Source organism: Dermacentor albipictus, chromosome 1, assembly GCF_038994185.2.
Source record: "Dermacentor albipictus isolate Rhodes 1998 colony chromosome 1, USDA_Dalb.pri_finalv2, whole genome shotgun sequence".
NCBI lineage: Eukaryota > Metazoa > Arthropoda > Arachnida > Ixodida > Ixodidae > Dermacentor > Dermacentor albipictus.
In genome coordinates, this window is record NC_091821.1 from 431459413 (window position 1) to 431474921 (window position 15509).

The following is a 15509-nucleotide window of genomic DNA, read 5'->3' on the forward strand; positions in this document are numbered from 1 at the left end:
TGCGCGGTTGGGATGTGGCTACTATCCGTCGGTCAAGCTGGTGCAGGACAAAGCTGGTCCACACCAAATAACACGGCCAGACTGGAGCACATGAGCACGAACGCGCACTCGAGCTCTACCGTGCGCATACGTAGTTATCCGCTACAGTTACATGTAACTGCGTCTGCAGCGTGGCGTTGATAACGCAGCCGCCGCGAGATGTCGCTACGAGGACACTCGCTGTTTTAGCTCGCTGAGCTCACTGCGGCTCACTAAAGACAACAGCGTGCTGTGATTGGCATCTGTGAGTGACGTGACTCAAGGCCTGAGTGCCAGCATTGCACTAACACGTCTTCTGGGGCGCTACAACGTAAAGCTATTCCCAACTTTTCTATTCCAATTCTGCTAGTAGCCCTCCACGATTGGTAAAAAAATTTTTCGAGCCACCACCCACTGTGCCAGTCTGTCACGCGACGCCACGAAAACTGTGAAAACGCCCCATGTGCACGATTATTATGCGCGATTAGACCGAACAAAACAAAAAATAATAATTTCTGGTTATAGGCCTTTTTTCACCATTAGCGAAAAAGGGCGTCGTTTGAGAAATTGCTATTGGTCAAATGTTCTCCGGTTACGCCCACTTTACCTGTCTGTCACACAACCTCACAAAACCACTGTAACTCACACGCAAAATGGATGTGTACGCATCAAAGATGCATTATTATGCCGAACAAAACAAAGTTTTTCTGAATGGCCGGAGACTGCCCCGTTCCAAAAGGAATAGAAGATGGCTGCCCGATCGCTGTGGCACTGGATACTCGCAGCTGCCGGGGAGCATGCGTTTATTTGCGTATAGTAAATGATTTCGCGGGGACGTGTAAGGATTTCAAGACCTTTCGGCACGTACACGGCATGGCTCTACCAACTATACTTTGCTGAGGATTCATTTTAACAGAATGTTTAACCTTCCGTTGCACGCCGCCGCGATTTTCGACCAGCCACCGCAAGCTCAGTAATGCAAGCGAACTAATCGCAGACGCCGGTACCACACTCCCTCATCCCGCTATCTACTTTCACTGCGCTGGCTCGGACCAATCGAAACTCTCTCCACTTGAGCGTGCTCTTCGCCTCTTCTAAGCCAATCAGATAAGAAAAACTTCTCAGTGTAGGCAATGCTACTCGCTTTAAAAGGAAAAGAAAGTGACATCCTGTAAACGAGAAGCGCGTTTGATTGGGTTTTTCAAACAAACTGCGGGTTACCGCCCAATGCTTGCGTCAGTGGCTGCGTAAATTTGGGGTGCGATCTTGTACGCGTTCCAAACTCGAACGGAGGCGGTCCGTTCTTTCCGTCGCGAAAGTGGCGGTCCGTTCCGTTGCGTTCGTCCGATAGCAGACAACACGGAATGATTGACAGCAGATATCACTTCTCAATTGACGTCATGGCGTTCTTCACCGTTCAAACTGACCAACCGTGTGCGGCTCGGTGGAACGGACCGCCTCCGTTCTATTTTGGAACGCGTACAAGATCGCACCCTTGACTTCAGGAAATTGGAATAAAAACACATTGGAATAGTTTTACGTCATGGGGCCCCTGCTTCCCAAGTTGCACACCCTCGAGAAGTGTTGCCATTGTAGTCGAAGATCATTACGTTAGGAATCCTTTCAACGCAAATCCAGAGGAGTGCGGCATCCACTGCTTGGCCGATCTGCACGCTGCCGACGCACTCGCAGGAGGAAGCATAAAGATGAAGTTTGTTATACCCCCAGAAAATTTTTGATAGTCGTAGAGACAAGTGGGAAAGGAACTGTGCGCCTCATTTCACTCGGTGCGAGAATAACCGCGCGTAGCTATCTAGTCCACTGTAACACAACAAGATGATGAGACACCGTGAACTCAACCCTAAGCTGAGGAACAGCCTCTAAGTTTGCCGCGTCGTAGGCTACAAAATCGGAAATAGTGACGTCTACGTGAACAGCCAAAGTGAAAATTAAACCGGCGACGTTAAGTAGGCGACTACTCAACGTCGCCGAGCGGAGCGTAGTGGACACACCTCATCCACCGTTGCCTTCGTAGTACAATGCATTGAAAAAAGTCCGGGAGCAGCGCGAAGGGGATCACAGGTGGTCTTCGATTGCGAATCCAGAGAACTCCGCTTCTGCTTAACGCACTGAAATATTTTTTGCGGCAAAGTATTTCTGAAATAGTCTGTTTTAATGTAAAACACATTTCTCGAGCTCGATAAAAAGGAGATCAGGGCCCCTTTAAGGGTCATTCCATCGCATGTGGCTGCATTCAATTGCACAAAACTTCGCACGTTTCGGAGTGTAGAAACGCGGTGTTCGCACCAATTCGCGGCACTTTACAGGCCTTTCTACAAGTTCTGAGGACAGAGCATAATCGTAGCCACCTCTCGGAATTGCAATGTCGAGTTTACCTTATTGCACATGCTTCAAAGACGCAAGTGAAGGAGTACTGCCATCCTTGTGACTGCGCTTTTAGACTTCATAGCTGCTCCAGAAGATCTTGCACGTAATTTGGCGCCGAAAATTATTCTTATCTCAATAGCGCTTTAGTTTTCGAAAAGAAGTGCGCGCTTTTCAATTTTTGCATCTAATGCAGCATTAGGAACAAGAAATTTCCGTTGGGCTAGTTGGTCTTGCATTGTTGAAGAGTAAAATAAGAGCAACAAAACGGCAACGCACAGAGGAAGGCTTTGTCTCAACTTCCTGTGTGCGTTGTCCTTGTGCTGCGCCAATTTTACTTATCAGCAATGCAGTATTAGTAAGCCTACGTCCGGTTACCAAATAGATGTTTACAGGGTGTTCACAAGTTTTCGGGAGCTTCGTATGCAGATGGAGGCCGCCTTAAGCGCTCGCTGTGACTCTCTTCAATAACTTTTTATGTGAAGCATATTACGAGAGCTCAACCCAGCTCCTCAGGCGCGGCGGTGTCGCCGTCAATAGCACGTGACACCATGACGTCACGACAGAGGAGAAACGAGGCTTCAACTCGCGCCGTCGCTCGCGGCGTCGCGGCGGTATATAACCACCTCTGCTACACTCTCGAGGCGAGATGCCTCCTGGAGACAGAGCTGCTCGTTGGAATGAGAAGCGAAGGTTGCGGCGTGCTACAGAGACTGATTTTCTAGGTGGCTTTGGCTCAACTCTTGCAAGATGGGCTGGGTGGGAATCGAACCAGGGTCTCCGGAGTGTGAGACGGAGACGCTACCACTGAGCCACGAGTACGATGCTTCAAAGCGGTACAAAAGCGCCTCTAGTGAATGCGATGTTGCCTTAGAAACGAGCTGTTTCTGGCTCAGGCGTGCGTCGCTTGCTCAGGCGCACATTTCATTGCCGCGCCGAACGCTGCTCGACGCTCACCGCGTCCAATGCGAGGCGCGCAGTCGCTGCGCGGTGGCCCACTTACACCCCTTGGCGGGTCGACGGGAACGCTGTCGCGTTCCACTCTTGAAGGCGAAGCAGAGTAACGCATGAATTGTTTCGTCGTCTAGCCGAACCAAATATAGCCAAGCAACAGCAGTTCACCAGGCTAAACAGTGGTTCAACAACTAAAATAAAGGCTAGTATGCTTCGCATCCTGGGCTTAACCTTAGCTAAGCCACAGCCATTTTTTTCACGGTTACGCAAATTTTACGCGAGGACCTGCCGTTGCTTCAGTAGTATCGGTAAGTTGGAACTGCATGGGGCGTTTTTCGCCAGCGAAAACGCGACGCGGCTGCAAACGTCCGTGCCAGCGCCGACGTGAGGGAATCCGCATGAAGAGTGCGAAGCGGCAAAATAGCTATGCGTGCTTTCGTGGTATGTTCACAGTGCTGCAGACACTATTCACGGAGTTCAGTGGGTCTTCCCCGCTCGTGATGACAGGGGAGCCTTTCGACGAACGCTGATGCTAGCCTATGCGTATGAGGGCTCTCGTAGTGATGTGCGCAGGATAACACCATGTGTTGGTTTTGCAGAGATACAACCTACGCCTCACGTGACTGGACTCTTCACCCTCATTGGTGAAAGCGCACTGTGGCATTGCGGTGCGAGTTCCTACCCCAACAGAAACGTGCGCCGATGGACCTCCGCGCTTGTGGGTGCCAAAACAGGCAACCATGCTCCGTCACCCCGTGACAAAACACTGGAAGAAATGGCACTGTGCGCTTCCAGCTGTATGCGTAACCATAATTTAGGAAGCCGCGAGAAGTGCTACATGTGCCATCTCAGGGCGTCAGGTAGTTGCGGAAGCGACGCGCAAAGCTGCTCCTCACCGAACTTCTCGAAGCGCTCCAGCACGCGGAAACTCCAGTGCAGGCTCATGCCAGGGAAGACGGCCGTCGCAAGCTTGTGGCTGCGCTTGATGAAGTGGTAGCCCTGGCCACCGGCATTCTCGAGCGCCAGGAACGGCATGAGGCAGCTGAAGGTCCAGTACAACAGGGCGGCGGCTACTGCTGTGTGTGCTGCGCCGTAACAAATGGGAGAGTGTGTCAAGAAGGAGGAGACGAGAAGCGCAAAGTCTTACAGGTTCTTCTTAGGTGCATTTCTACTGGACACACTGCCGTATAATCGCCAGGCGTGCTCTGGCGCAACACGAAGTTTTCCCGCAGTCCACTTTCCCGCAACCAACTTGCCCAACAACGCATCCTGCTAAACTTCATTTCTTTTACATCGGGCTCTTCCTTTTGTGTTCTCCCTTCATCATGCCAAGTATCAGCGGTCATGTCGGGTATCATCAGCACTTCCTGCCGTGCAAGACTTGTGGGCCTATACCTCAAGAAAGGCTACATCCCGGATGAAGTCAATGCCCTGTTTGCGCCTGTCCTGTCTTCTTACATGTGATTGTCCAGAAAGTGCAACCAATGTTTCCTATTACAATGAACCAACTTGCCCAACAACGCATCCTGCTAAACATCATAGCCTAGATCTCTTCTTCACCGAGTACCCCTTTCCAATATACGTACTCGCCATGCCGGATCAGTGGTGTGGCTGTCGAGTAGCGCTGCTGAGTACAAGGTGGCAGAATCTGTGCCCTGATGCTGCCGCCGTATTTTGATAGATGCAAAGTGTAAACAAACTGCTCGGAATGCTAGAACTCAAAAAGTCGTACTGCTCAACAAGATTCCCATATCCAGGTAAATACAGTAGCGTAGTCCGAAACTGGTTACAAGTAGGCGAAGTAGGGTACCCGCGTGGAAGATACACTCACGGCTCGAGAAGAACATGGAGAGCAGCGTGGCGTGCATGAGACACGAGCTGCAGAAGCACATCAGTATGCAGAACACCAGCAGCGGGTCGCTGAACTGGATGAAGGCCCGACCTTCCTCGTTCCGCTTGACGCACAGGAAGAGCAGCATCAGGGTCACGATGATCAGGTGCATGAAGAAGCCGTTGATGTAATGGCTCACCCAGTAGACCCAGTCGTTGAGGCCCATCACACGCAGCATCTCTTTCATACCTGAACGGAAAGGTGGCAGCCACGTATTGGTGCGGAACTTACTTTGTGAAAAAAAAGAAAGAAAGTCAAACACTATGGAAACCAGAGGACACTGGACATGCGCTCTGGCCAAGCCCCAAACTTTCAAGTTCTTTCCGTGCAGTGCGGACCAGTGTGTTACAGGAACCTCTATTATTGAGCCAATGTTAGCGATCGCCTTTCTCGTTGGCTAATTTACTGCACTTGCGCGCTTTTCTTACTCTGATACCATAGACTCACTGTAATTACTTTCGTAGAAATATGGCTTAGATCTGGTGATGTTGCCGTTCGAGATCAACTGTTGATTTCCTGTGCTACTCTGTTCAACGTAGGGCTGTAGCAATGGTGAAGCATCCCCACCTCCCCCGCCTCCCCCACCTCTATATATAGTGGGCTCCATCTTGAATAAGTAAAGAATGGCAGACTCACTCTTCCTAGTAATAATCCAAAATAGCATGCCAACTTTAGAATGCCAAATAAGTGTCAGTAAGCTTAGCTTCCTGCAAAACTATCATTCAGGCAATATAAAGATATATACACCAAATTGCACACGACCGCACAATGCTAGGACAAGAAGGCATACGTATGAAGGGCCCTCGATCCAATTTTCATAAGGACGGATGCATATAGATACAGCTTTGTGCAGAAAATACTGTCAGACTACAACACTCTGCCCTCAAGTGTTTATGATGCAAATTACCTCGGACGCGAATTAGAGCGGATATATTGCGATGCTAAACTAAATCATATGTCTTGCGTGCTGTTTTCGTTGTCTGCTTGTTACTTGTACGCCACCTCCTCCATGGACCTCATGGTAGCCCACAGTAAAAGAAAATAAATAAATAAATAAATAAATAAATAAATAAATAAATAAATAAATAAATAAGAGCACCTTTGATAAGTTGTAAATGCGAAAGCAATAATGTCCGCTCAGCGGTCCTTTCCAACTATGAAGCCCTCGCGGGCGAGCGAGCACGTTGAGACGCTTGGACAACGCCTTCTAGATAGCACGAGCGGTTGCATTTCGATCCGTGAGGTCATGATACCTTGCTTGACTGTCATAGTACCTAATGGCGACGCTACTGAGTAAGCAGCTTTGATTTTGAAGTCACCGCTTTCGACCCGCCAGGCTTGGCCATGGAAATTTAGGTTCAAGCAGCATGATTTCGTAAAGCAAAACGCGCAGGCCTGCTATATAGGAGGCACTGGTTCAGCCCTGTGAGTGACACACTCGGGCTTCTGAGCGTAGTTACGTAGGCTCGAAACTCGCTGCCGCCAACGTTTTTCTTTTCGAATTTATTGTGCTTTTTATTCATTAATTTCTTGCCTTACAACGATTACGGCTGCGAAGTCAGAACACAGGCGAGAGCTTGCGCGGCTTAAGAAGGCACGGATAACACAGGCTTTCGAGAGCGAGGGTGACGTGGCGTTGCGGCGCTGGACTCTCTCCGTGCGGAACACTTGGTGCGGCAGCAGATGTTCAGTTTCGCCCTCTCTGCTCCGTCGAGGCTAGCACGTCACGTGGCTTCGCAGCCAATGGGAATTCACGTTCCGTTCCGCTGCTACACATGCCGGCTTTGTCGCTCAATGGCCATTTGATGCTTTGGCATCAATGAATACTTTACAACCTAATTTGTTTACACATGCTACTATACTGTTTGTAGCCAACCCGCCTTAAAGCGGATGCGATTATAAATGTTAATCATTATGATATGTATTATCATCGTCACCATCACCATCACCGTCACGTAGCGAAGGAAATAGCTTCGACACGAGTCCCATTTGGGAATTCGAAATTCAGGCCTTTTTGTACGCACCAGTCGCCTTCTCCTCGCTGAGTCGCGCGACAAAGACGGCGAAGGGAACCAGCATGCCGACGCAGAAACGCGTCAGCACGAGCGCGTAGTTCTTGGTGTCCTTGTGCTCGATGTGGGCCGGGTACGGGAAGCGCTGCAGCTCCACGCGGTGCAGCCGGCTCATGGTGCGATTGCGCCGCAGCGCCTGGTACTCGAGGTGGCGCTGCTGCAGCGCGCCCATGATCGGCAGCAGCGTGTTCATCTCGGGAAATCGTCCTTCTGACGACGGTCCCTCGGGCTGCGACAACAGGCGCTGAGGATAGTCGACCTGCGAATCGCGAGAATCACCGCAAAGTTCGAGAACGGTTCACGGAGTGAATTCACGGGTCTTACGCTGTGGGGAATGTTTGCAAGATTTAGATTTAGATAAAATGGGCAATTCGTCCAGCTATTCCTCCTGTTTGTCTGATGTCCTCGTTTCTTTATCTTGCTGGGCTTTTCTAGAGCGCAGCTTTTAAGCGCCCGTTCCGATGGCAGGCATCGACGTAAGCGAGCGAACGAGAACAGCGAAAGATGAAAGAGCCAACGCAGAGCGCAGCGGCGGATGAAAGACGCGAAGAAGAAAGCGGACGATGAGGGTGCAGCGTGACGATGAGGCGGAAAGCGGAGGAGGAGCGTATGGCTAAAGAGCGAGAATAGATGCGCAGCGAGGCGACGATGGCTACGAGATGGCGCCAAAGTAGGGCGCGTCCTTTAAAAGGTCGGGCTGCGGCGGCAGCTGTAAATCGCGCCCACGCGCCACCCACGCGCTGGCTCTCGCGATGTCCAGATTGACGAGACAGTCGCGCGACACTTCGCTCTGTTTGCGACAGGCAGCACGAGACGTATGTTAAGCGCCAGCCAATACATCGCAAAATGAAAGCACGTAAAGAGCCGCGCTCAAATTCGGCCTTAGGAAGCATCGTAGTCGTCGATACTTTTTTATGCACCAAGCAGCAAATTTGGAGGGGCACGTATTCTCAGTTCGTTTAACTTCTACGGCCGCAAATTAGGATTCAGTGGCCGGTCATACCTTTTTTTCTATCTACCTACAGTATCTCGCGTCGCGTTGACGTACTAATATGATCTATTTATAAATGGAAAGCAAGAGGTTCGAAAGGTGGGCGTGGAGGATCATATCACTGTCGTAATGGCGGAAAAGCAGCAGGTGTTCGTAAGCCGCTGTGGCATAAATGTATGATTAGGTTTTGATTTCCTCGCAGTCTAAATGGGGAATCGTACACAGCCTGGCAGTGCAGAAGTGAGCCATACGAATGGGGTCGTGCGAGCAGGCTGTATTTACCAGCGCGGTGACGCTCATCACTGGGGCGAGGCTATATGATCGGATTTCTTGTGTTGCTGTGGTGCGCTCCCTGCAAAGACGGGTACTGTGGCTTATGCACTGGCTATTGTGTATGCTCCGTAGTTAGGCTTGTTGTACACATTTCAGATAAAAGTAAGTGATTACAAACGCAATTACTTTCTTCGAAAGCTTAGTTGATTGAAATCAATATTTACATCCCCAGGAATGGAACTGCGAAATTATTAAAACACAATCTACTATTTCAACGTTACTTTCGTATAGTAAACAAATATTATAAACAAGAAAGCGGCCTGGTTTCTTTAGCGCCCATGCTCTGAAATTCTTTACACGTTATTTTCACAGACAACTGAGTTCAATTTCCAAAATTTTTCGTGGTCATCTTTCATTTTCTTTTTTATTTTGTGAAGGCATTAGCAGTGACGCTGAAAGCTCGCTTTGTGTGCGCGCCGGCCTGAATGCCGGTGATGTAACGCACGAAAACCATGCGCATGAGATCGTGGTTACTCTGTGTTGTGATGCTAGTGTCTGTATTCTCTGTGAAGCGCAGCACTTCATTGTTGCTGGTGCTCGGAGATGGGCGTCAAGATTGGGCCGATGAATAGCGGGAAAAAAATTGTTCGTAGGTTATTTCCTGGCGTCAACGTCTGAAGTGGTCATCGCTAGCTCAGCCATATCCGCGTCGGCCATATCCGCGCCGACATGTGGTGGAGCGTTAAGAAGTTCAGATGGGGAAGACAGGCGAATGCGCTTGTTTTCGGCCTCCTACGCAGCGCTGCATTCTACTGTTCCAATGAAATCAGCGACGTCGTGGGTGAGAAAGCGTCGCCAGTAACTATGTAAAATAAAATGTTTTCTAAACAAGCTTGTTTAGATTATCGCGGTCAAATGGGAGCCCACAAATGAAGTGGTTGTTACAGATACAAATGTTGTTAGACGAACAGTAATGAACACTAAACACAAATAAAATAATGGCAACAATTCCACTCTGTGAAGATAGAATAGTCGTCTTTTGCTCGTTCAGCATCGCGTGGGCGTTGTTCATCGGTGATCGTTTCATGACAGCGACGTGTGCATTCTCGTTGCTGTTCCCTCCGGCACTCCTCGTACGCATGTATGTGTTCTTCGTGTGTACGAAGTGTATGTGTCCGCCCCATCGATAATGCCGCTGTTTTTAGCGCCGATACCTCTCCTGCTTATATATTGCGATAACCTTGACGTCGTGCTATTTTTCACGCCGAGCGTTCTAATCTGTTCTGCATTTTGACATCTGCGCCGCCGCTCTGCACCCGTACCTGGTCACGCACAATGCAAACAATGAAATCCATTGTGTATGGGTTTGTTAGCACTTGCTAAGTCCGTTTCTGTTGCCGGACGCCGAAATAACTACGGAAGGTTAGTCTTATACAGCTTGCGCTGTAATGAAATACTTAAACGGAATCTATGCAGACGGTGTACAAACTCATCATTCGCTGGCTAGAACGAGTTTGACTGAAATGTAAGCGTTGGCATCAACTTTGGGTGGTGCCCGTCTATCGGTTCCTACATTGCCACCCGCACTATAATATTGCCAGGATTTTACCTGATGTACAATGTCACACCACTCGTAATCAACGTTGAACATTAGATTCTAACTATGGATACGGGAGCAAATGCAAACAATCTGAAAAATCTGGCGCACTTGCTCCAGGACACGCTGCGTCACCCACGAAGACACGGGCACCCGTGGGTTGTACGCAAACATCGTATGAATTCGGGCAAACAATCTTTGTACTTTAGTCTGCTTTCACTACTTGACACCTTTTACATTAACAGCTTGAGCGATGTTTAGATGAACGCGAGAAGTCGTGCATCACATCGCTTTTCTTGCCCATGCATTCATGTAAACGGCGATGATGCGCTAGGAGGGCGAATCCCACCGACGCGACAGGAGAGGCTATAGACAAGGCAACCTAAAGTTTGCCCGCGCGGCACCAGCGCCGAATGCTCCCCTAGCGGACCGATGGAAGTTTCGAGGGTCTTCGCTGCGCTAGCATGCGCAGCTGTACTGTACGGCGGGAGCACTCATGCGCGTGGTTTTTGCGATGCCGAGTGCGACCTCATCAGCCAGGAAAGGTGGCACGCAATACTGATGTGTTGTTGATTGCCACAGCAGCCTCGAAAACACGAAAGGTCGTACGCCGCCCGTGAGTTCTACAGATTTCCGGGGAAGTGGTACGAGAAGGACAGACGACAAGCGTTGATAACTGCAGTGCGTCGAGTCAAGTAAGTCTCATACTTTCGCATTCGCGTGCAATATCTTGAAAGCGGAATAGTCATATGCCTGGTTTTAGTGCACGGCCGTTTGTTTAGTCGTGTCGCGTTGTTGAATTGTGGTGGCATCCGCCGTTCGTTAGCGGTAAATGCATGCGTGTTGCCGCCGCTAAGCTCTACGACGCGTGCTCGATTCCCAGCCACGGCGGCCGCATTTCGATAGGGGCAAAATGCAAGAACGCCCTTGTTACCGTGTGCGTTGATTTTTGTGCACGTTAAAGAAGCCCCAGAGGTTAAAATTATTCCTGAGACTCCCTATTACAGCGGGCCTCATAATGATTTCGTGGTTTTGGCATGGTTTTGGCACTTAGAACCCCCGAATTTATTTGATTGCACTGTGCCTTCCCTCGCGATCGGCATGGACGAGCTCAAGAGAATTATTTCTCTTTTCCAAACGCGGCAACTTAAATTACTAGTTGTGCAGGTAACGAAAGGGGCCGCGTGCTACTTTTGTGTGGTAGCAGACGGTATTTAATGCAAGCCGTGGTCGTCGCATGCGTCGGGAAGCAGCAGATCGGAAAGCAGCCGCTCGAGACGTGCGCGTTATGTTTGTTTGCCCATGCTTTCTAAGTATCTAAGTGTGCAAGTATCATAACTTGTAGTGGTACCACTCTTGTAGAATAATGTATGCACAAAATCACAGGAACGTTACCTTTGCAAACATATTATTGGGAGTAATTTAATCCCCACAGCAAATAGGCACACATACTGTCTCATTTATATGCGATGCAGATGGAAGCGGTGCCAAACAGACCAATGGCAATCACAACAGTCTTCTCAGCAGACAGCGCCACCGGGACATGTGCTTTCGTATTACAGTGACACTGCTCTTGAGCAGCAGCAAGACACGTGTGAAACAGACTCCAGAACATGCCTTTGTGAAGTGACGGAACCATCAAGAAGCAGCCCAATGGATCTACAGTCATCGAGTAGTATGACAACAGAACTTCCTGCTGCCAGTGTGACTTATGTTGTAATTGAAATAAAAGTGGCTAAATGTGTGAACATGGTGCGTACCTCTAACTCGACGTCGTATACGATCTTGTCGGACACCTGTGACACGCACGTGGCTTTCACTCTCACATCACCATCCACAATTTGTTCAACGCCGTACACGTTCGGAAGCAGACGCTCCCCTATCGTGAGGTTGCCGCCACGGAAAAAAGCTGTCGGCATCGGCAACCTTCTTGAAACCGCACGGCAATCTTTGCATCGTTGTTGCGCAAGCACGCGATCTGCCGCCGTCGAAAGCGGAGCGCCGTGAGAACGAGCAGCGAAGAAAAGCGCGGACGGCACAAAGTAAACAAAGCGGAGACTGCGCCACGACGCGACCGCGCTGCTTGACGTTTCCACATAGGGGCGCTGTCAGGAGGCGCAGTAGCGCCGCATGGCCATGGTTTTCTCGTCTATACTTCCAGGCCTAATAGGCTGTCTCACGCGGTGTACGTAAACTCTAGCGTGTCGCATTGAGGGAGAGAGACGGCTGCCGCCCTGAGCTCTCCACCACTGGCCGTCGAAATGCTAATCGCCTGAAAAAGGATTTTTCGCTTGCTTTAGACGAGTGCGGATGCTCCATATGTAAACACTGCCGCATAGTAATTGCCGTGATGCGCCAATGAATGCAACACGCTACGGTTGTAATAATGTAAAGTTGGCTTAGGGCGTCTTCTAAAATTTTTCCGCTTCTTATTAGGTAAGAAAAATATCTGTGTTCGTAGAATAAGGCAATGACTCAGTCGATTGGGAAAATAATCAGACCTATAACATATAACTATTCCAATATGATTTGATTTCAATCTCCTGACGTCAACTTTCCGCAATTGTCAACGCAAGCACCATGCGATCGCCTACAGCGTTGTTTGAACCACCGAATCCAACGCCCTTTTCGATTATAGGAGGTCACATTTGTTTGATTTCAAAGCGAAAAGCATTGCCTACTTTGACAGATTTTCCTTATCTAATTGGCTGACTAGCTACAGGCGAGGAGCACGCAGAAGTGGCTATTGTTTTGGGAACCCCGAGTTAGGGCAGTGGAACTAAATAATGGGATGAGGAGAGAGAGAGAGATTCTTGGTTTGGGAAGGAAGAACGTGGGGTAAAGTGCAGCACAGTAACTGTCTCTCAGATGAGGACACCTCAACCGCACAGCACAGGGAGGGTAGGGGAATAGATAGAGGGGTGAAGGAGGGGCGGCGGCGGCGGCTAGAACGCCGTGCGCGGACAAGTCGGTGGCCTTCGCTTATGAGGCGCGGTGACGCGCCTAGTCGTGTCGGAGCAGTGCTTCCTGCGCGGCGAGAGCCGCGTCACACATTTGACGAACGTTGCCGTCGATGGCTGGGCACTGGTCGAGCAGGGCCCGCAGTGCAGTAGCGAGAGCGGCTATTAGCGCGTCTCTGGAGTCGCTGTTCGTAGCGGTTGGAGGGCCGCATGACGGCTCAGCTGCGGCTGTCCGGTTGTTGCGGCCGCGCAGGGCGTCACTGTACGATCGGCCCTGTGGGGAGCTGGCAGAAGTAGACGGAGCGGCCGTACGCGGCTCGGTCATTGCGGCGCCGGCTAGTTCAAGCGCTGTTTTGCGCGATAAGGGCCGCTGGGACGAGGACAGCAACACGGCCGCCCTTCTCTCGCGCTGCCACTCCGGACAGCTTGGCTCGGTTGAGGGGTGACGGCCACCGCAATTTACGCAGCGTGGCTTTTCGGCGGGGCAGTTTCCTGTGGCGTGCGACTCCCCGCAGCGAAGGCAGCGGGCGTCGCGGAAGCAGGTGGCGCCGGCGTGGCCAAAAACACCGCAGCGGTCACATTGTAGTGGTCGAGGCAGACGGGGACGAACCGCGCGGAGCTGCTTGAAGAGTCGGACGTTTGTGGGTACGACGCTCCCGACGAAGGTAACAGTGACGCTAGCGCCACTCCGTGAACAAGACAGCACCGCGACGGGGGCTTCGATGTTTTCTTTCACAGTGCGGACGTCGAAGGATGGGTCGACCCCATAAATGACACCCACACAGGAGTTGCTGTGCAGTGCCTTCGAGCGCACCGCCACGCCACTGATGTCGCACACTGCGAGGAGGGGCGCCAAATCGGCACCGCGCGTCACATCCGCAGCCACCACATTGCGACGAAAGTTCACGCGAACGCATCTCACACCTGAAACACAGGCGAGTTGCGCCGCGATAGTATCCCGCGAGAGTGCCAGGAAGGTTGCCTTGCGCTCGGTGGGACGGTATAGAACCGTGACTGAGGTATCGTGGGCGACACCGCCGTCAGCGGGTGGGGAATACGGCTCGAAGTCGACGAACCGTCGAAAACGGCGTCTCCTTCTTGCGGGCTTCTCCGACTGTAACGCTGCAGGCTGGCAGGATTGGGCGTTCTTGGCTGCCTCGAGCAGCTGCGGGGAGTTCCGCGGGTTGAGCTCCCGTGTTCCCGCAGGTACTGGGGCAGGAGTAGGCACTCCCGGCCGGCTCCTGTTTGACGAGGGGCCGTGGCCGTGGACGAGGGGCCGAGGGGCCGAGAGGCTCCTGTTGACGGCGTGGAGCTCGCCGAGTCGGCCGACAGTGCACGCAGCGTACGTGCCTTCAGTCCGCGCTTCCAACGCAAGGCAGGAGGCGATCTCCCGGTGCGCGGCTGCCGTCCATGCGGATGGTGCTGCAGGGCTCGTCGGGACCCCGAGTCGTCGAAGCCAGGAGCTGGCTTCTTCGGCCTCTTCCGATGTTGCTGCTTCGGAGCGTCACCCATGAGATGGGGCCTCCGTGTAGCAGCGTGGCTCAGGCAATCGAGCCAGCTGCCATGCGAGCCCTGAAAAGGGCTGCGCTCGTAAGCGCGGTCGAAGGAGGAGACGTACGCGCGCAAGAAGTGGCGGGCGAGCCGTAGTCGTCGGAGCGAGGGGCGATGCGACCGCTCGCTTCGAAGGTCCGGGAGCGTCGATGAGGAGGGTGGTGCCGGGGTCTGCGATTGGCTCGCTTTTCCTGGCGAAGCTTGCTGTGGCTGGTTAAAAATTGCGACGGCGGGTGACGGAAGGCTAAAAATGCCGCTAAAGCGAATCATCAGCGAAGAAGGGTGGTCAGAGCGATTTCGTATACGTGTCGAAAGGTCTAGAAAATTTTATAGAGCCGTGTAACTTTTTTTTTATTATACGCGAATAAATCAGTTCGATCTCCCCATCAGCTCCAAGTAGCCAGTGTCAGAGCGATCGATGGGCAGACGTCTTCTGTTCCTTTCGGGACGGGGAAGTCTCCGGCTTTTCCAAAAAAAAAAAAAATGTTCAGGTTTGTTAGGCATAATAATCCATCTTTAACGTATACAGGTCACGTTGACGTGATGAGTTGTGCACGGCTTTGGGACGTCCCGTGATAGAAAGGCGAAGTGGGTGCAGCCTGCAAACTTTGACTAATAGCGACACGCTAATGACAGAAAAGTGCGGAATCAAATAATTATATTTCTTTTGTTCAGTCTATTCATGCATAGTGAATATCAGTGTCCGTGGTTTTTGTAACGTCCCATGACAGTCAAATAAAGCGGGGTATAGACCGAAAAATACTTGACCAATCGTGGAAGGCTGATTGCAGAAACAGAATAGAAGAAGTTTGGAATA

General features: G+C 51.1%; 2 protein-coding genes across 2 annotated transcripts in view; one reads left to right on the plus strand and one right to left on the minus strand.

Moving 5' to 3' along the window:
* Nucleotides 1-15509, minus strand: part of LOC135908470 (phospholipid-transporting ATPase ABCA3-like) — an 84585-nt gene that overhangs the window by 61008 nt on the left and 8068 nt on the right. The window contains exons 4-6 of the mRNA XM_065440248.2: nt 7273-7579; nt 5189-5437; nt 4254-4442 (exon numbers count right to left, since the gene is read on the minus strand). Coding sequence (XP_065296320.1) covers nt 4254-4442; nt 5189-5437; nt 7273-7579 — 745 coding nt within the window. The remainder of the gene's footprint in view (nt 1-4253; nt 4443-5188; nt 5438-7272; nt 7580-15509) is intronic.
* The window catches only part of LOC135908476 (cholinesterase-like), a 281744-nt gene that overhangs the window by 10878 nt on the left and 255357 nt on the right, over nt 1-15509 (plus strand). The gene's annotated exons all lie outside the window — the stretch shown is intronic.